The 22225-nt window shown below is 41.4% G+C and overlaps 2 protein-coding genes across 2 annotated transcripts; both read right to left on the bottom strand.

Annotated features, from left to right (window-relative positions):
- Positions 1-661: 661 nt before the first annotated feature.
- Positions 662-7116, bottom strand: LOC139473634 (C-type lectin lectoxin-Lio3-like). Its single transcript, XM_071256308.1, has 3 exons — positions 6888-7116; positions 3556-3768; positions 662-879 (listed from the first exon to the last, which is right to left on the bottom strand). Exons 1-3 carry the CDS (start codon positions 7114-7116, stop codon positions 662-664), a joined length of 660 nt encoding a protein of 219 aa, XP_071112409.1.
- A 5204-nt stretch (positions 7117-12320) lies between these two features.
- LOC139475246 (uncharacterized) lies at positions 12321-20176 on the bottom strand. The gene is made up of 4 exons (XM_071258486.1): positions 20053-20176; positions 19481-19963; positions 18534-19355; positions 12321-12469 (listed from the first exon to the last, which is right to left on the bottom strand). Exons 1-4 carry the CDS (start codon positions 20174-20176, stop codon positions 12321-12323), a joined length of 1578 nt encoding a protein of 525 aa, XP_071114587.1.
- Positions 20177-22225: the final 2049 nt, after the last annotated feature.

Genomic DNA, 22225 nt, shown 5'->3' on the forward strand with positions numbered 1-22225 from the left:
AGAATGTTACAATGTGACAGAATAGAACAATAGTAGAATGTTACAATGTGACGGAATAGAACAATAGTTGAATGTTACAATGTGACAGAATAGAACAATAGTTGAATGTTACAATGTGACAGAATAGAACAATAGTTGAATGTTACAATGTGACAGAATAGAACAATAGTAGAATGTTACAATGTGACAGAATAGAACAATAGTAGAATGTTACAATGTGACAGAATAGAACAATAGTAGAATGTTACAATGTGACAGAATAAAACAATAGTAGAATGTTACAATGTGACAGAATAGAACAATAGTTGAATGTTACAATGTGACAGAATAGAACAATAGTTGAATGTTACAATGTGACAGAATAGAACAATAGTAGAATGTTACAATGTGACAGAATAGAACAATAGTAGAATGTTACCATGTGACAGAATAGAACAATAGTAGAATGTTACAATAATAAAACATTCCAGCTATATGACGGCGGTCTGTAAATAATGGGTTGCGTGGGCAAGCATGGGTTGCTGAGGGCCTTTTCTACTCCGGATCTTCGCGGGTGAAGTACATTAGTAGTTCAATGTACAATAGATACACCCACCCGTTAGCTTATGATCTTGGTAAGGAGTTTATTAACTAATGTCATCGATCGGACGTGGCACACACATTATATGCGAGCTGGAACTTCGCACATCACACTCCAGGCGACAGAACAGTAGTTGTTATGCAGGGTCCATTGTGTAGGCTTGTATATGACGGCACACAGTTCGGAGTCTAGAAAATTTGGTTCCTCGGGATTCCATGGCTGAAACTGACCAACGGTTCCATCATACCACTTCCAATCCCCGTCCTTGTATTTCAGGCCGGTCCAAACCCCTTTGACGTCTGAAATATAAGTACACGTATGCATGCGATTAAATACCTATATAATGTTAAAAACAGCATTTTGTGATCAGAGCAGTTCCCAGCATTTCCAATGCAAGATCAGCATGTCTAGTGAAACTGTTCGGAACATATACTACTCAAAAAAGTTAAAGACCACCCGATATTTTCAAATGTCTGTGGTTAATCTTACGTATCATGTCCGATTAATTTTTGTCATATGAGTGAGTGAGTTGGGTTCAACGCCGCTTTTAACAGTATTCCAGTTACAGCGCGGCATGTCATCTTAATGTGGGAAGAAAGCCCGAAGTGATGCTGTCTCAGACGTTTACCACTTCGGTGAAACCCACGAGCACTGGTATGGTGATGACAAACCTAGAAACATAATCGGGGCTAACCTGGGTTAGAACCCACAATCATAGGGTTCTGGCGTGCCCAGGGGACGCAACTCTGCACACCGAATCGTGGCGTCTTAAACGACTGGGGCATATGAAGAGAGATCGGATGATGTTTAACTTGTTTTGAGTAGTATATATATTTCAGAGTAATAAAAAGAACAAATCATGTTGAGATTTAATGCAGTGTAATGTCTTTTTCAAAAAAATTGCACTTATATAGTTGCATGAATGAACGCGTGTGTGTGTGTGCCTGTGTGCCTGTGCGTGTGTGCGTGTGTGTGTGTTCTTGTACTACTCCGAACTAATGTCGGTTTTATTGCGCTAGCCCACTGAGATACAATGCCACAGTTTTAACATTGATACACCACACAATCAACTCCGAACCGACCAGTCCTTGTTTTATCCCCTTAATGCTGAGCGCCATGCAGGGTAACAAGAAGTATTTTTTTGGTATGACGCGGCCGGGATCGAACCAACGAACGTCAGCTCTCCGGGCAGACACCCTTTCCACTAGACCACGAAGGCGACCCACATTTTAATGGATATGGCTAGATTAATATAAAAAATTATATCGTCATATGTAACTAAACATGGGATTATGTGGTGCCAACTCCCCCACTATAGGCATACCACTTAATTTGTCTCAGTAAACCAAAGGACCCGTGAAGATCCGGGCTAAAATATGTCTTCAGCAACCCATGTTTGCCGTATAAGGCGACTATGCCTGTCATAAGAGGCGACTAACAGGATCGGGTGGTCAGGCTTGCTGACTTGGTTTGATGCATGTCATCGTATCCTAATTGTGTGGATCGATGCTCATGATATCAATCACTGGATTGTCTGGTCCAGAATCGATTATTTACAGACCGCGGTCATATAGCTGGAATATTATTGAGTGCGGCGTTAAACAACAAACAAACAAACAAACAAAACGGTAAACCAAAGTCAAGCAACCCATTAGTGTCATCAGAGTACACAGCTGGTACAAGTGAGTTAGTCTGGGGTTTTCACAAAGAATGCATGACCACGCTCAGATCTAGATATTTAATTGATTTGTCACTCCTTGCAAGGAAAAAAAGAAACATAAATTTCGAAGTTTAAATATTGGCATCCGCGTACAAGATAAACATTCCATTGTATCCAGCGTACTGCACTACGGCATTCGGAATACCACTGAACAAGCTCAGCATAAGGCGTACAGCACTACGACATTCGGAATACCACTTAACAGGCTCAGCATCCAGCGTACTGCACTACGGCATTCGGAATACCACTTAACAGGCTCATCATCCGGCGTACTGCACTACGGCATTCGGAATACAACTTAACAGGCTCAGCATCCAGCGTACTGCACTACGGCATTCGGAATACCACTTAACAGGCTCAGCATCCAGCGTACTGCACTACGGCATTCGGAATACCACTTAACAGGCTCAGCATAAGGCGTACTGCACTACGGCATTCGGAATACCACTTAACAGGGCTCAGCAACCGGCGTACCAATAGGGGATAAGCATCCTCGATTATGAGGAGTGTGTGAGTGAGTGTTTATGCCAATTTGAGGTTCATGTAAAGCGGTAAGTCAGAATATATTACATTGATTCGATTGTTGTATCTCGTTTAGAGAAACAGACTCTTGCGCCTAGGTGTAAGTTTGCAACTTATCACGCATGGATAAGTATGTGAGAATCAAGGACAAACTCGCCAGAGGTACATACAATAAGGAATGAACTACTATTGTCAGTAACTCTGCGATAAGTATTTGTAAGTTGAACTTGAATCATACATGACACTTTGTTTTGGGTAACAACATTTTTCTTCTTTATAACGAGAAAATTACAAAGAATAAAGAAGCTGTTATCCATAACAAAAAGTCATGTATTCATATTGTCAGTGACCGCCTCCGTGGTCTAGAGGTAGAGCGTCCGCCCGGAGAGCGAAAGGTCCGGGGTTCGATCCCCAGCCACGTCACACGTTAAAAGATGGTACTTGTTGTTACCCTCTCTGGCGCTCGGTATTAAGGGGCTAAAACAAAGGACTGGTCGGCTCGGATTCAGTATACTGTGTCTGGGTGGGGTATTCATGTTAAACTGCGGCATGGTATCTCAGTAAGCTAGCACTATAAATCGGCATCAGTCCGGACTAGTACAAGCAGCCACACAAACACACACACGTACATGCACGTCGCTATATAAGTGCAATTATCTTGGTCGCGACGTTAAACCCCATTTCACCTCACCTCATATTGTCAGTACTTGAGGAACATGTGTTAAGTGTTTACCTGTCCCCAGAAACTGTTTGATTTCTTCGTATTTAGCTTCAGTTTTAAAAGTTATCATTCGGTAATCCATTCCATTGAATGACTGTCCAGAGCATTCATTATCAGCATTCTGCCATGACTGTTTTGGTGTTGTCAAGGTAACGCAAACGGCCTCTGTTGTGAACAAGGTGGCTCCTGGGGGACACTTTATTACAGGTGTCACAGGTATTAAAGCTGAAAGGAATGAATGAGTGAGTTAATACAGTACACATTACACAATAAAAACTATGACGACAGTACAAGGATCGCACATGTCACATATTCATAGTAAACTAATCAGAAAATAGTCAAGTCTAGACCGGACAATCCAGTGACTGATACATGACCATCCATCTACGCAATTGGGACACGATGACATGCATGAACCAAGACAGCGAGCCTGACCACCCTATCCCGTTAGTCGCCTCTTACGACAAGCATGGGTTGCTGAAGACCAATTTTAACCGAAATCTTCATAGGTCGCATTAACTGGAATGGAATGGAACTGTATTTATTGACAACGGTAAGCTCATTATGTCTCGGCCAGGGTGGATTATTTACAAGCCGCTATGATACAGCTGGACTATTGCTGCAGCGTAGAAATAACCAAACATAACGTATGTGAAATAACGGGGCCAAGGTAGACTTAAGGGGCATTCACACGGTACAACTAGTTGTATGCAATTAGTTGCACAACCTGAAGTTGTATACAACTCGGCATTCACACGGCGGCGAGTTGCATACAACTCGGGTCTCGCGAGATCTCTGACAAAAAGCCTTAGCTGTCAATGTTCCGCCAATTAGACGATAAAATCCAAATGTAAAACAAATAGTTGTCCACACATGAGTTATACATTAATAAAAATATAACGGGACGAATTTCCTTCAAGTGTACATTTACTTTAATTTAAGAAATGAAGGGCATGTTTTATTTAACCTATCTATATAAATTTGCCACAATGAATATTTCACAATTCTCCAAAGGAAATATGTATATGCTGCAGTGTGGTACATTCACAAAGTATCTTATGGGAAGGATAACACGTTGAATGTCAATTTCCGTAATAAAAAAACAGCTGATTATTATGAGTTTCATAAATTCTATGGCATTTTAGATTATATTAGTAACAGTACTACATACATGTACCCATTTTGCAGCAGTGCATTATTTTACTGGGTGAAAAGATATTGAACGATATTCAAATTATAATTGAAGATTGAAACAGTAAACTACTTCATGAACTGAATGCGTTGTGTGCTAGTTCACCCGCACCTCAAAGGAAATAACAAATATGTACAACGATCTTGATGTTGACGTATACTAATATGACACCACTACCGGTAACCTCCCGTCATAACGTAGCGAGTTCACTGATAGCAGTACGCGGAATGTTTGGAGCAGGTTTTACCGTGATGCTGGGATCACATACATACATAAATGAATCATGTAAGTTAAGTAAGCAGAATCAATCTGAAATCAACAAGTTCTGTTTGTTTTTATGCTCCCATTCTCGCCTTGATACTATGTGGAAAGGCAGACCAATAGCGTCGTCAGTGTGTGTGATTTTGCGTCAATGTCATGGCGTCACGTGGAACGATTTCTGTTGACTTTTCCAAAAAAGGTATCTAGACTCTAATTATTTATTCCTCAATTTTTGCAAGGATTGCATATTCGTAATAATCCGAGCTAATGTAGGCAACAAATTGACGACTAAATCTCTCGGAATAGTAGAAAATGTTAAGTAAAACTAGTTTGCTTTGTTTACATTTTTTTCAATGAGAAGAGCACAGGGTTTGGTTTCACACTTGAATATTGCGGTTGATTTCATTTGGACCCTTTGTATTGGTGACTTAGACAAAATGTCATTTGATTCTTAATGGTATGATGAATTCAGGGATGTATGTATCGTAGCTGAGTGTGAAATACATGTGATGTGATAGGCATCTCGTCAAACGCGAAAAGAACCGTGATTTCCCAACGCTATCAACATGGCGGTCCGGTCCAGAGTTTTTGTTTCGAAAACGAATATAGGATTATTGGAGTCTTTTTGGAATGATGATTGGTGTTTTGACAAAGAGCAGAAACCCAATGGTTTTGTAATTGAAATTCTCATGTAGCTATACCTTATTTAAATAAATAATCACATTTAGAACAGTGAATTGGTAAAATGCGAAAATGGCAATATTTTCGCTGTACACTATTTTCAGATGTCGTTAGTGATACATATGCTTTGCCTAACATAGTTGTTAATGGCATCACATATAATAGATAATTCCCCTCAGGATCTAAAACTGTGACGTTTATTTGTGTGTATGATGTATTTTAAGTTTTAGAAACGTATATGGACCTAATCTCACCTTGGTCTACACTACAGTATACAGTCACATAGCCTGTCGTTTCAAATAACACTATAAACAGTTTAACCTGAAGAATTAGACCGATGCAAAAGTCAAAATATACAATTTTGGACAGTGGTACCTACTTTTCATAGGTCCTTTATTGAGTGGTGACACTTAGGATACCGAAAAACAGAGGTTACTGACGTGAATCTGAGTCGCCATTTTTGTTTACAAATTGACGTATAAATGTCACGTGATTTTCATACGCGTTTTGATTGGCTGCGTACGTACAACTTGTCGCATGAAAATAGAGCATGTCCTATTTCGTACAACTCGCGTCCAACAAGTTGCATACGTCAAAAGTTGGACCTACTTGCCCGTTCACACGATGCAATGTGTTGCATGCAACAAATTGTATACAACTAGTTGTACCGTGCATGTGTGAATACCCCTTTAGTACCCTTTAAGCACCGCAATCCGATGTGCAGAATGACGTTCAAAAGCCGTACACCATGGCTTCGATTTGTTCCGATTGTGACCCTGGGTTTACCCTTATCATATCGACGGCTTGCACCATAGTAGTACACACCTACGTCATGAAGCAAATCACCCGTGAAGATTCCGGGGTAGAATAGGTCTTCAGCAACCCATGCTTGCCGTAAAAGGTGACTATGCTTGTCGTAAAAGGCGACTAACGGGATCGGGTGGTCAGGCTCGCGGACTTGGTTGATGCATGTCATCGATCCCAATTGCGTGGATCGATGCTCATGATATCAATCACTGGATTGTCTTGTCCAGACTCGATTATTTACAGACCGCCGTCATATAGCTGGAATATTGCTGAGTGAGGCGTTAAACAACAAACCAACCATGAAGCAAATCCGCCGTGATTTAACGTAGATACATTTCAAAGCGGCGTTAAGCGCCATTCGTACGCCTAATGTCATGATCAAATACTGAGTAAATTTACAAACATGGGCGGATGAAGTAGACCGTCCCGTCCCGTGGTAGCAGTGATGAGGAGTCCTGTGTGTACACCTCCGTGGTGGGACAACACTGCTGGCTGGCCTCGTGGTAGAAGACGGAGTTGCAGGGTGGGGTGTCGAGACAGCGCACGACGCACCATGTGGCCGTCGGGGCAGCCGTGTTGGGGGTGCAGGGAAGGCTGAGGTTGGTAAAGAAGAGCGTGAGAAACACGTCCATGTTCCGTGTAACCGACCAGCACTCACTCTGTGGATCTACAATGAAAATTTGATCAATCTGAACTGTTACATTATATACTGTATCTGATGACTCCGAGATGCTAGTATGTGATCATTTCAATGACCATTGACCTGCATCTTTAAAGAACTGATACTCGGGTTATAAAATCGTGTATTACAATGTAGTGCCATGGCTTTCATTTTAACGTCCATGTTAACATCCATTTTAACATTCATCTTAACATCCATATTAACATCCATTTTAACATCCATCTTAACATTCATTTTAACATCCATCTTAACATCCATCTTAACATTCATTTTAACATTCATTTTAACATTCATTTTAACATCCATTTTAAACTACCGGGCAAAGGTTGGTTTGTTGGTTGGTTTGTTGGTTTTGTCATCAATATTTCAGCTATACGACGGCGGTCTGTAAATAATCGAGTCTGGACCAGACAGGCAATTGGGATACGATGACATGCATCAACAAAGTCCGCGAGCCTGACCACCCGATCCCGTTAGTCGCCTCTTACGACAAGCACAGTCACCTTTTACGGCAAGCATGGATCTCCACGGGTCACCGAGCAAAGGAAAGTATACATCCATGTCTGATGGTAGCTAAAAATGAAACAAACAAGAATTGCTTTTTCGATGGTGATGTACGGGTATTATACTTGTGTTTTGGGCCTAAGGATTGCAACGACGGTTTTCAACCCAGTAACGTTTTGATAGCGTTTGTAATCATTGGTCAAATCCAATTTTCAGGTGTGTACCTTTTTGGGCCTGGCAGAATATAATAAAATGTTTTCTGATGTTAACACTACATACGTTGAAGTCATGTATGTAGACTTGCTGTCCACAACATTTTTGAATGGTGATCCGTGTCCTGTCTCTCTCTTAAAAATAACATTGTTGCAAGGCAGTTTTCTTACAAAAATATTCAGGTTCATTGTTTAGATTAATAACATATCTGGTTTTATAGGTGACGCTGATTAATATCTAATCTCCAGACAAAAAGCCAGGTTTTGGTTTGGGTTTGTTGTTTAACCCCTCACCCATCACTATTCCAGCTATATGGTGATGGTCTGTAAAAAATCGAGTCTGGGCCAGACAATCCAGTGATTGATATCATGAGCATCGATCCATTCAATTGGGAAACGATGACATGCATCAACCAAGTCCGCGAGCCTGACCACCCGATCCCGTTAGTGGCCTCTTACCAGGTACCACCCCTAGAATATCCAATGGTCGGCACCTTAATGCTTGTTAGATTTTTAGGTAGACATTCAAAACTATTCATTCAATAAGGACACGGTATAATAAGAGTCCCTTTTGCACGTCGAAATATGCAGAATGTATCCATTTGGAAAAAACCTATACAAATTATTTTAAAGTTATTCGTTGTTAGATATATTTATATTAATGTAAATTACACTTTGTTCATATCAACTATTACACGTTTAGGGTTTGTAGCAACACGAAATTCATAGATAAGGTTATTTTAGAGGTTTCAAGGAGCCTTTTTAAATGAGCAAATGAACATGAGCAAGTCGTTGACCCAAGTTGATTTTCTTAGGAGATGTGAAAAACATAAACATATGGTAAACATTTATGTTGGGTCATAGACAACCGCTATTCTGACCATTTCGGAAGTCCCAAATCCTTGCAAGCGTAAGAAAGAAAAAAGCCATAAATTTGAACATATTCAAACCAATATTTCAAAGTTTTCACTTCTGTATAAGACATTTCCTATGTACGAATTGGGCCTACCTTGTCCATCTAATTAATAAAAAAACTCGAGGTGTTATCACTAGGAGACCTGTGAAGATCGGGGAAGAATAGGTCTTCAGCAACCCATGCTTGCGACGATGCTTGTCGTAAGATGCGACTAATCGGATCGGGTGGTCAGCCTCGCTGACCTGGTTGATGCATGTCATCGTATCCCAATTGCGTGGATCGAGGCTCATGATATCAATCACTGGATTGTCCGGTCCAGACTTGATTATTTACAGACCGCCGTCATATAGCTTGAATATTGCTGAGTGCGGAGTTAAACAACAAACAAACAAACAAACAAACAAACAAACTACAACAGATACTACAGGATAATACCCCAAAATCAAATTTCGAATAAGTTTCTAAACAAATTGCCACTTCCTGATAAAAAAGGTGTCATCAATGGTTGAGTCAAGATGCCATTTTCGAAAGTTTCATCTGGCCAATAGTTTCTGTAGAGAAGCTGTTTTTGAGGCCGGAGAAGCTGATCGACATAAGCTCCATGACCATCGGACCAAATAGGCTCGACACAATGACACACGTAGTCGCTAACCGTCTCCAGCCAATATCAAAGAGAGATACCATTTATGGCAACAATGAGGGAAGATCAATATAACTGGTGAGTAAAACAAACAAAACCGAACTACTGATTTCCGAACTTTCAATAAAACGCAGGGGATATTCAAAAGCAAAAGATGACATTGGGGATGGCCCTCTTCCCCAGGCTTACATTCTCAGAGAAGACCGGGGAGAAGGTTATTATCGTTTACGTATAAACGAATGTTTAAACAATGGGGGCTTAACCCATTGTTGATCAAGTCATTTCAAACGCAATCTCATTAAAATCAGATCTTTGTTCTCGCTATCGCTCAACAAAGACCTGAGGACATCCCATTACGGGAGCGACAACTTAGGTCTGATTTTGATGAGATTGCATTACCAGAAAGAATAACGTCGGGATACCTTATAGTAAAACAATACAATGCGTCGCGGTATAAAAGGAATTGGATGAAAGCGTGCACAAAACTGAAGCCATGACATGCAAAATGGAACACCCTTTCATCACCTTCCCGGGAGGCTCTGTGGGAACAGAGGATTACAAAACTAAACACGATATGTGAGGTTGCAGGTTCAGTTCACGTCAATGAATATTCATTGGACAAAGATTGTGACTTTTAACCAATAAAAAATCAACGTTGTGTTTACATTAAAAGGCCATTTTATAAAAATGAACAACAATTGGCTCTTTGGGCTCGGTTTCATAAATCCAGGTTTCTGATTAATCGGACCTTGACTTGTCTTGTGCGGGGGCGATCATTAACACTCTGTGTGCATGAAACCTTTTCCAAAGTCCGCAAATCACAGACTGAGACACATTAAAAATATTGGCTACTTCTGGCTGAGTTGTACCAGTTGGAAACATGCAAATAAAGAAAGAGTATTACTGTGGGTAATGAAAATCAATAATACCATTGTGATAGAGCGATTTGACGACCTTTCACTGAAGTGTCAAACATCAAGCATAACCCTCTATCCACATGCACGAAGGAATTGCGTAGTCCACATGCAAAGTTTCGGGTGCCTTCGGGCGCTTGGTCTGGGTTCCAAAACCGTTCTATTATTGGCAGCAAAGTTTCGGGTGCGTTCGGGCGCTTGGTCTGGGTTCCAAAAGCGTTCTATTATTGGCAGCATTTTTCAAACTTGATCTTTCTTCTGACGACCTATCATAAAATGTATATTTCACGATCCCCTACGTTTTTGGATAGTATAGTTTGATTTGTTGTTTTTAAACCCACCACAGCCAACATGACCGTTTCGGAAAAAGTTAAGATACGAAGTTACTTAAAACATTTAAATCACGAGCCGAACTATTCCCAATCGGTATAAGGGTACAATGGCACTGTAACATCGACCTATAGAGTTGGAGTATATAAAATATCACAACAATTTTGCCAAGAGCATCTTAGCATTAAAACAGTATGATACAGACAGAGCCATCAGTATGATACAGACAGAGCAATCGGTATGATACAGACAGAGCCATCAGTATGATACAGACAGAGTCATCGGTATGATACAGACAGAGCCATCAGTATGATACAGACAGAGCCATCGGTATGATACAGACAGAGTCACCGGTATGATACAGACAGAGTCATCGGTATGATACAGACAGAGCCATCGGTATGATACAGACAGAGTCATCGGTATGATACAGACAGAGCCATCGGTATGATACAGACAGAGCAATCGGTATGATACAGACAGAGCCATCAGTATGATACAGACAGAGCCATCGGTATGATACAGACAGAGTCACCGGCATGATACAGACGGAGCCATCGGTATGATACAGACAGAGCCATCGGCATGATACAGACAGTGCCATCAGTATGATACAGACAGAGCCATCAGTATGATACAGACAGAGCCATCGGTATGATACAGACAGAGCCATCGGTATGATACAGACAGGGCCATCGGTATGATACAGACAGAGCCATCGGTATGATACAGACAGAGCCATCGGTATGATACAGACAGAGTCATCAGCATGATACAGACAGAGCCATCAGTATGATACAGACAGAGCCATCGGTATGATACAGACAGAGCCATCGGTATGATACAGTCAGAGTCACTGGTATGATACAGACAGAGTCACCGGTATGATACAGACAGAGCCATCGGTATGATACAGACAGAGCCATCGGTATGATACAGACAGAGCCATCGGTATGATACAGACAGAGTCATCGGCATGATACAGACAGAGCCATCGGTATGATACAGACAGAGCCATCAGTATGATACAGACAGAGCCATCGGTATGATACAGACAGAGCCATCAGTATGATACAGACAAAGCCATCGGTATGATACAGACAGAGTCACCGGTATGATACAGACAGAGCCATCGGTATGATACAGACAGAGCCATCGGTATGATACAGACAGAGCCATCGGTATGATACAGACAAAGCCATCGGTATGATACAGACAGAGCCATCGGTATGATACAGACAGGGCCATCGGTATGATACAGATAGAGCCATCGGTATGATACTGACAGGGCCATCGGTATGATACAGATGGGGGCTACCCATAGACGTATGGCAACAGCCCTAGGCTGGTCGCGCACCACAAGCACCAGACTGATGACTCGTTTTAGGCATACTAGCAGTGCCAGGGACAGGCCTCGAAGCGGCAGACCTCCCGTGACGAGGCCCACAGAAGACCGCTACCTTCGGGTTTTGCACCTCAGGAATAGATCATCATCATCTTCAACCACCCTTGATCTTCCAGTCAGTGAAAGGGCAGTGTCTAGGAGATTGAGAATGCATGGTATTTAGATGTATAGACCGTGCAGTAACCCTAACACGCCAGGATCGACGTCAGTTCTCTTTTCTCATCGGTGTAGACTCAGTGTTGGGCAGGACCGACGCCCGAGAAACTCTCATGAGAAGTCAAGCTGGCGGACACGGGCACAGAGCCATGGACCCTCCGCGACTGTGCCTTGCTCAAGCACTGTTTGAGGAATGGCGTCAGATTCCAGAAGTCCTCATCAGAGACTGCAAGATATTCGGACGTTCTAAGTTCGGCGTCGAGTTATAGTATGTTCTTTTATATCAACATCGTGTGACCTTAAGTCTACATCATCAATATCAATATACAGCGACCTTTAGTCCAAACCAATCGATATCAATATACAGCGACCTTTAGTCCAAACCAATCGATATCAATATACAGTGACCTTTAGTCTACACCCATCACTATTTCGTTATACTGCAGCGACCTTTAGTCCACACCAGTCACTAACAATATACAGCGACCTTTAGTCGATACCCATCACTATTACAATATACTGCAGTGATCTTTTGTCCACACCCAACACTATTTCAATATACCGCAGTGATCTTTTGTCCACACCCAACACTATTTCAATATACTGCAGCGACCTTTAGTCCACGCCAATCGATATCAATATACAGCGACCTTCAGTCTACACCCATCACTATTTCGTTATACTGCAGTGACCGTTAGTCCAAAACCATCACTAACAATATACAGCGACCCATCACTATTTCATTATACTGAAGTGACCTTTAGTCCACGCCAATCACATTTTCAACATACTGCTGCGACCTTTAATTCACATCCATCACTAACAATGTACAGCTACCTTTAGTCAACACCCAACACTATTTCATTATACAGCAGTGACCTTTAGTCCACACCCATCACTATTTCAATACACTGCAGTTACCTGAAGTCCACACCAATCACTGACAATGTACAGCGACCTTTAGTCTACACCCATCACTAACAATGTACAGCTACCTTTAGTCAACACCCATCACTAACAATATACAGCGACCTTTAGTCTATACCCATCACTAACAATATACAGCGACCTTTAGTCTACACCCATCACTAACAATATACAGCGACCTTTAGTCTATACCCATCACTTACAATATACAGCGACCTTTAGTCTACACCCATCACTAACAATATACAGCCACCTTTAGTCTACACCCAACACTATTTCATTATACAGCAGTGACCTTTAGTCCACACCCATCACTATTTCAATACACTGCAGTTACCTGAAGTCCACACCAATCACTGACAATATACAACGACCTTTAGTCTACACCCATCACTAACAATATACAGCGACCTTTAGTCTACACCTAATACTAACAATATACAGCAACCTTTAGTCTACACCCATCGCTAACAATATACAGCAACCTTTAGTCTACACCTAATACTAACAATATACAGCAACCTTTAGTCTACACCCATCGCTAACAATATACAGCAACCTTTAGTTTACACCCATCGCTAACAATATACAGCGACCTTTAGTCTATACCCATCACTAACAATATACAGCAACCTTTAGTCTACACCCATCGCTAACAATATACAGCGACCTTTAGTTTACACCCATCACTAACAATATACAGCAACCTTTAGTCTACACCCAACACTATTTCATTATACAGCAACCTTTAGTCTATATCCATCACTAACAATATACAGCGACCTTTAGTCTACACCCATCACTAACAATATACAGCGACCTTTAGTCTACACCTAATACTAACAACTTACACCGACTATCATTAACAATATACATCGACACCCATCAATATCAACACGTGACATTTAGTGTACATCATCAATATCATCAAAACGTGACATTTAGTTTACATCATCAATATCATGAAAACGTGACATTTAGTTTACATCATCAATATCATCAACACGTGGCCTTTAATGTACATTATCAATATCACCAACGCGTGACCTATAGTCTTTAATCCACACCAACTAATATCAATATGCACCAACCTGAACATCCATCAATATTAATCTTATATACTTATCCAAAGTATCGGGACGATCGAATCTTTGGCTTTTTGAATCTATAACGGTGTTTGCATTAAAGGTGTAAACAGACGCAGCTTCATCCCAACCTTTACCTGAACCCCCCCAGACACCCCCATCACATACATGACTCATGACCCATTTAGACAGTGACATCACGTGACAGCTGACCTCGCACACAACCTGTAGCTACCTCAGTAACACATGTATTCGCACTGTCTGTTTAAAACATAGGAAAATACATACCCAGTTCAGAACAATTTTGAAACAGTTGACCTGCCGTATGTCCATTGTACACAACTTTCAAACAGTTGACCTGACGTATGTCCACTATACAAAACTTTCAAACAGTTGACCTAACGTATTTCCATTGCACACAACTTTCAAACAGTTGACCTGACGCATGTCCACTGCGCACAACATTCAAACAGTTGACCTGACGTATGTCCACTATACACAACTTTCAAACAGTTGACCTAACGTATGTCCATTGCACACAACTTTCAAACAGTTGACCTGACGTATGTCCACTGCACACAACATTCAAACTGTTGACCTGACGTACGTCTACTGCACACAACTTTCAAACAGTTGACCTGGCGCATGTCCATTGCACACAACATTCAAACAGTTGACCTGGTACATTTCCATTGCACACAACATTCAAACTGTTGACCTGACGTACGTCCATTGTAAACAACTTTCAAACAGTTGACCTAACGTATGTCCATTGCACACAACTTTCAAACAGTTGACCTGACGTATGTCCACTGCACACAACTTTCAAACAGTTGACCTGGCGCATGTCCATTGTACACCATTTTCAAACTGTTGACCTGACGTATGTCCATTGTACACAACATTTTAACTGTTGACCTGGTACATGTCCATTGCACACAACATTCAAACTGTTGACCTGACGTGCGTCCATTGCACACAACTTTCAAACAGTTGACCTGGTACATGTCCTGTGCACATAACATTCAAACATTTGACCTGGCGTATGTCCACTGCACACAACTTTCAAACTGTTGACCTGACGCATGTCCAATGCACACAGCATTCAAACAGTTGACCTGACGTATGTCCACTGCACACAACATTCTAACTGTTGACCTGACGCATGTCCAATGCACACAGCATTCAAACAGTTGACCTGACGTATGTCCACTGCACACAACATTCTCACTGTTGACCTGGCGCATGTCCATTGCACACAACATTCAAACAGTTGACCTGACGTATGTCCATTGTACACAACTTTCAAACAGTTGACCTGGCGTATGTCCATTGTATACAACATTCAAACTGTAGACCTGACGTATGTCCATTGCACACAACATTCAAACAGAAAGTCCCATGCCTCTAGCTACCTTAATAACACACTTTTAAACACTTATTAACGACTTTTAATCTGAATCCCCATGAACAGATGCCTTGTATATAAACATTTGTCAAATTCCAGTCATAAAGAATAATACTACTAGTATTTACAAGTCATTTCATGAAGGGCCTTACACGTGACCTTGACATTCGACACAACCATGATAGTGACAGGTGTAATTGAAAAATACATAGATTTTCCTTGAATTAATCCAAAATTTCCTAAAATGTGAACGATGTTTGATACATTTACTTCTTGCTACCTTGTCCTTACATGGAGGTCACGTAAAAGTTGATAGGATCGACACACCACCTTAGAAATATTGTATACGATTCATAAACTGCCATTACACATTCGAGTTATGGTGTTTTTTTAAACACAGTTCATAGTGAATGACATTGTCCTTCAATGTCATCCAACATGTGTCAGAAACATTCTCCACGGTTACATACATGTATATGGTATATCAGGTATGAAGTCACTAATTTATTTTAGAAAAAACAACATGAGTGGTGGCGCAGTACAAGCAAACACATTAAGCATCCCCCTAACAGTGAATGAGTGAGTGAGTACGGTTTTATGCCGCTTTTAGAAATATTCCAGCAATATCACGGCGGGGGACACCAGAAATGGGCTTCACACATTGTACCCACGTCGGAAATCGAACCCGGGTCTTCGGCGTGACGAGTGAACGCTTTAATCATTAGGCTACTCGACCGCCCCTGCAGCCCTAGTGCAGAGTGGGTTATATTTCGCCCTAGCAATATTCCAGCCACATCACGAGTATTTAACCGCCATGCAATCCCACGGTCCTACGTGTTAATGTTCTTAGTATGCAGATGTATCCGATGAGACCATGCGGAAAACGTGGCTACCAGAGTAACGGTATATATTCACCCAGTTTGTAAGTCTTTATCTAATGCTTCACCAAAAATAAATCTAGACATTTACCTTGTATCGTCGTCGTTGACGCTAATCCACCCGACTTAACAAAGACGTAGCATTATGCCTTCCTCCGACAAAGCCCTAAATTGCTCCATGCACGAACACAGAAGGCTCCTTTGAGATTAAACCTTTGGAGAGTTAAAACAGTAGTGTCTTACATCGATTGTCTTTGTTATATGTTGTCGTATTGTTTGTGCAGTGTATATAACATACAGAGTTGTTACGCAACGGTCCACACATTTGAAATACACTGAAAGCCATTTTAGTCCAGTAAGCATAAGCAACCGGGCATTTGTAAAGTGATCAAGCACATATATGGATATATCGACATATCAAGACCTGAATGACAACGGTACGCCAAGAAGGCCCTTGAGATCTCCATACGTACGAGATGTCGACGTTCATCGGATGTCGTTTTGTCGCTTTTGATGGTCTTTCTCACGATATGTATACGTCAACCAAGGCTTTGTTATCCAACCTAATGACTATTTCAATTCTAAAGATTCACATACAGCATTTCCAATGTTTGATACAGCATTATGAAACATACAACACACACAATCTACTTATTTCAAAACAAATGTTACTAAACAACCCACTGATTATAGGTAAGGCCCCTTAAATGACTTTTTCGAATTGATTTTGCATATGAAGTAGCTCGCGGCACAGCTATTCGCGTTTTATTATCAGCGTTGATATCTCTTGTAAGGCACGTTGCATTGGGCTAATTCTTACTACACAATGAAATATTTTCAGCAATTATTGCAATTGTCGGCAATCTTAAAAACATCATCAATATTATCGGAATCGTTTGACAGACAATTGTTAGAAGTTGGCGGATGACAAAGTATAACGAAGAAGTTGTTATCCATAATTTCTTGTCTAATTTATATTCACATAAAGAAAAGAAAATTGCTTACAGCCTTTTTTTATGGATGGCTATAAAATTTATAATTTAATGATGTCAACATAGTACATACGCTGAATGATGCGCATAGCTATATCGAACGCCCAATTGCATTTTGTACGTATTTCAGATACCATTGTTGACGTCACAGTACATAATGACATCATAACATATCGTTGTTGACGTCATGTGGTCAATTTTAGTTTCACTCAAATATTCGAAACAACCGGAAAATAATTGCAATCATGAAGGAATGAACAAATAGTTGAAATAAAAAGATTTGTTTAAAAAGTATGCTACCAAAGTGGCATCATTAGGCTTTCGTAGCAGGGTCTTTTAATAGTTTTATCACCCACCAAGATGTTATCCATCATTTAGATTTTGGTGGTGAAGATTTTACAAAATGTATAAAAAGTACCAAGTCAAAGCTGTGGAAATGTTAATGCGTCTTTTAGCTTTACCAGGATCCACTGGTTGCGATTTTCGAACGAGTTGACCCTAGTTTGTCAGCTCAGACCGACTACGGCTCTCTTCCTGCATGAATCTAGCACATTGGCATTTAAATGGTTCATGATTCATGGAATGTTATCATGCGCTGCAATCAGAAATACCCAAAACTTTGAGCAACAATCCACAGCAATACCCACACCGTTGTCCACACCTATACCCACACTAATACCCACACCATTACCAACACCGTTACACACACCGTTACACACACCAATACCCACAACAATGCCCACACCAATACCCACACCAATACCCACACCGTTATCCACACCGTTATCCACACCCTTAGCCACACTATACCCACACCAATACCTACAACAATACCCACACCTATACCCACACTAATACCCACACCATTACCAACACCGTTACACACGCCGTTACACACACCAATACCAACACCAATACCCACACTAATACAACACTGTTATCCACACCTATACCCACACCAATATCCACACCAATACCCACACCGATACCACACCATTACCCACACCAATACCCACACCAATACCCACAATGATACCCACACCAATGCCCACACCAATACCCACACCAATGCCCACAACAATACCCACACCAATACCCACACCGTTACCCACACCAATACCCACACCAATACCCACACCAATACCCACACCAATACCAACAACAATGCCCACAACAATACCCACACCAATACCCACACCAATACCCACACCAATACCAACACCAATGCCCACACTAATACCCACACCAATACCCACACCAATACCCACACCAATACCCACACCGTTACCCACACCAATACCCACACCAATACCCACACCTATACCCACACCAATACCCACACCAATACCCACACCTATACCCACACCTATACCCACACCTATACCCACACCAATACACACACCGTTACCCACACCAATGCCCACATCAATACCCACAATGATACCCACACCAATACCCACACCAATACCCACACCAATACCCACACCAATGCCCACAACAATACCCACACCAATACCCACACCAATACCCACACCAATACCCACACCGTTACCCACACCAATACCCACACCAATACCCACACCTATACCCACACCTATACCCACACCAATACCCACACCTATACCCACACCAATACCCACACCAATACCCACACCAATACCCACACCGTTACCCACACCTATACCCACACCGTTACCCACACCAATGCCCACATCAATACCCACAATGATATCCACACCAATACCCACACCAATACCCACACCAATACCCACACCAATACCCACACCAATACCCACACCAATACCCACACCTATACCAACACCTATACCCACACCAATATCCACACCGATACCCACACCGATACCCACACCGATACCACACCATTACCCACACCGTTACCCACACCAATACCCACACCAATACTCACACCGATGCCTACACAGTTACCAACACCAATACCCACAGTGATACCCAAACTGATACCCACACCGATACCCACACCGTTAGCCATACCATTACTCACACCAATGTCCACACCGTTACCCACACCGTTACCTACACCGTTACCCACACCATTACCCACACCATTACCCACACCATTACCCACACCGTTACCCACACTGTTACCCACACCGTTACCCACACCGTTACCCACACTGTTACCCACACCGTTACCGAAACCATTGGGGCATGATGACACACCAATACCCACACCAATACCCACACCAATAACCACAACAATACCCACACCAATACCCACACCTATACCCACACCTATACCCACACCTATACCCACACCAATACCCACACCGTTACCCACACCAATGCCCACATCAATACCCACAATGATACCCACACCAATACCCACACCAATACCCACACCAATACCCACACCGTTACCCACACCAATACCCACACCAATACCCACACCTATACCAACACCTATACCCACACCAATATCCACACCGATACCCACACCGATACCCACACCGATACCCACACCGATACCACACCATTACCCACACCGTTACCCACACCAATACCCACACCAATACTCACACCGATGCCTACACAGTTACCAACACCAATACCCACAGTGATACCCAAACTGATACCCACACCGATACCCACACCGTTAGCCATACCGTTACTCACACCAATGTCCACACCGTTACCCACACCGTTACCTACACCGTTACCCACACCATTACCCACACCATTACCCACACCGTTACCCACACTGTTACCCACACCGTTACCCACACCGTTACCCACACTGTTACCCACACCGTTACCGAAACCATTGGGGCATGATGACACAAAGTCAGTCACACGTTATTCTCAGCTCATATTTGAACATTAACATTGAATGATATCGCGGAGGTATTTACAACATCACTTCTTCAAGAACAGTATCAGAAAAATATTCATGTGCTAATAGACGTTATAGAGCAAAACAATAATAGTATTATAACACTAGGTGAAAAGAGTGGAATGGTCTCAAAGTCAGAACATTTCTGCTCCAATCTCCTCACTGAACATTTACATTTCTGAAGGCTGTTTCCAAACTTGTTCAATATTACCGTAGAAAGGCAGGGCATATTTAAAATAAGATATCAAGTTGTTTCTTTTCTGACAATTTTAAATATTGAATTTGTTTACCTGTTTGTGTTGAAGAATGGCAGTGGGTGCAATGCCGGAGAAACTCTCTCAAATGTCCTCGTGTTGAAACTAGGAATTCCTTTTGCCTTTTACGTTCAATGGAAACGGTTGCGGTGTATGCCGGAGGCTGGTTATTCCCTGGCGTTGACGTATATCATTTACATGGAAACAAGTTCAAAAATGGCTAGATTCCGGATCAGAGCTGAAGACCAACTCAGGGCATATTCCAATGATGCCTTTCTTTGCCAATTCATTGTATTAAAGCTTCTCAGTAAGGATGGTCGATTGGTGACCAAACCCCGCACCATGGAAACAGCATCAACTAAGTTTAGTACTGCAGACACGACACGAGAAAGCCGATCTTTTCAGAAAAGACCGGATGGAAAAACAGTGTCACATGCTTCTATCAGCTAGGATATTGGCCGAGGCCCGGATAGTTTTTCGCAAGGTCCTAACATGATCAACACCGGTGTTACGTTGAGCGTTGATTGTCCAAGCGAGCATTTGCCTTTCTAAGTTGGAATATTAATGGACTTCGAAACAAAATTGATGATGCTGATTTTTAATCATACGAGTACATACCACCAGCTTGCTCGACATATTATAACCATGTGGTCTCAAACTGCAGTATTGACCATCTTGAAGAGTCTTTGATAGATAAGCAGTCGCAGCTTAAAGATTCTATCAGTTTAGTCTGTAGACTGGTCAACAAAACAATCCTCTAGTCGATCTACAAAACGATTTTGTACATAGTAACTGTTCATTTCCAGGAGATGAAAACGTATGTGTTGGAGATCGGAAATCCCTTGACACAGTTACTAATGAATTTGGTCAGATGCTGCTAGATATGTATTTGTATGCATTTCAGTTGTTCATCGTCAATGGGAGTGTATGGGGATACCTTTGGAGAATTTACCTTTTTTGGAAACCAAGGTGCGAGTGTTAATGATTATTTTAAATGTTCTCCCGATTTCTTTCATTATATTAACATGTTGAATATTGGCGATCGTCTAGATTCTGATCAATTACCTTTAGAATTGACTTGTAAGTTCCCTCATAGGAATCAAACATATTACAAACTAAAACATGAGGGTGTCACTTAGAAGAAACTAATATGGAATGACGAACTTTCGAACAACTTTCTGAGCAAACTACAAGAAAGTAAAACATATTTTAAACAGTTCCTTCTCGGTAAACTTGATAATAATATCGAGGGATCAATTGATGAAATTATGTTAACTTCAGCATCTTGAATGAGAAAAGAATTAAAATGGAACATGGATAAAACTAAAACTTTTAATACTGGATGTAGAATTGCAAGACGTGACGCCCGCAAAACGCTACGAAAATTTAGAACTACTCGTACTAGTCTTGACAGAAGGAAATATTGCAAAAGGAGGAATAAATATATAGAGGATATTTAATGTGTTTTCTCAAATACCACTTTTATCTCATCGAGTAAAGTGGGGAGAGTCTAATATTTTCACGAGTGACTGCGACTCGATGAGATAAAAGTGGTATTTGAGAAAA

Source organism: Haliotis cracherodii, unplaced genomic scaffold (genome assembly GCF_022045235.1).
Source record: "Haliotis cracherodii isolate W230 unplaced genomic scaffold, xgHalCrac1.p SCAF_3, whole genome shotgun sequence".
In the NCBI taxonomy this organism is placed as follows: domain Eukaryota; kingdom Metazoa; phylum Mollusca; class Gastropoda; order Lepetellida; family Haliotidae; genus Haliotis; species Haliotis cracherodii.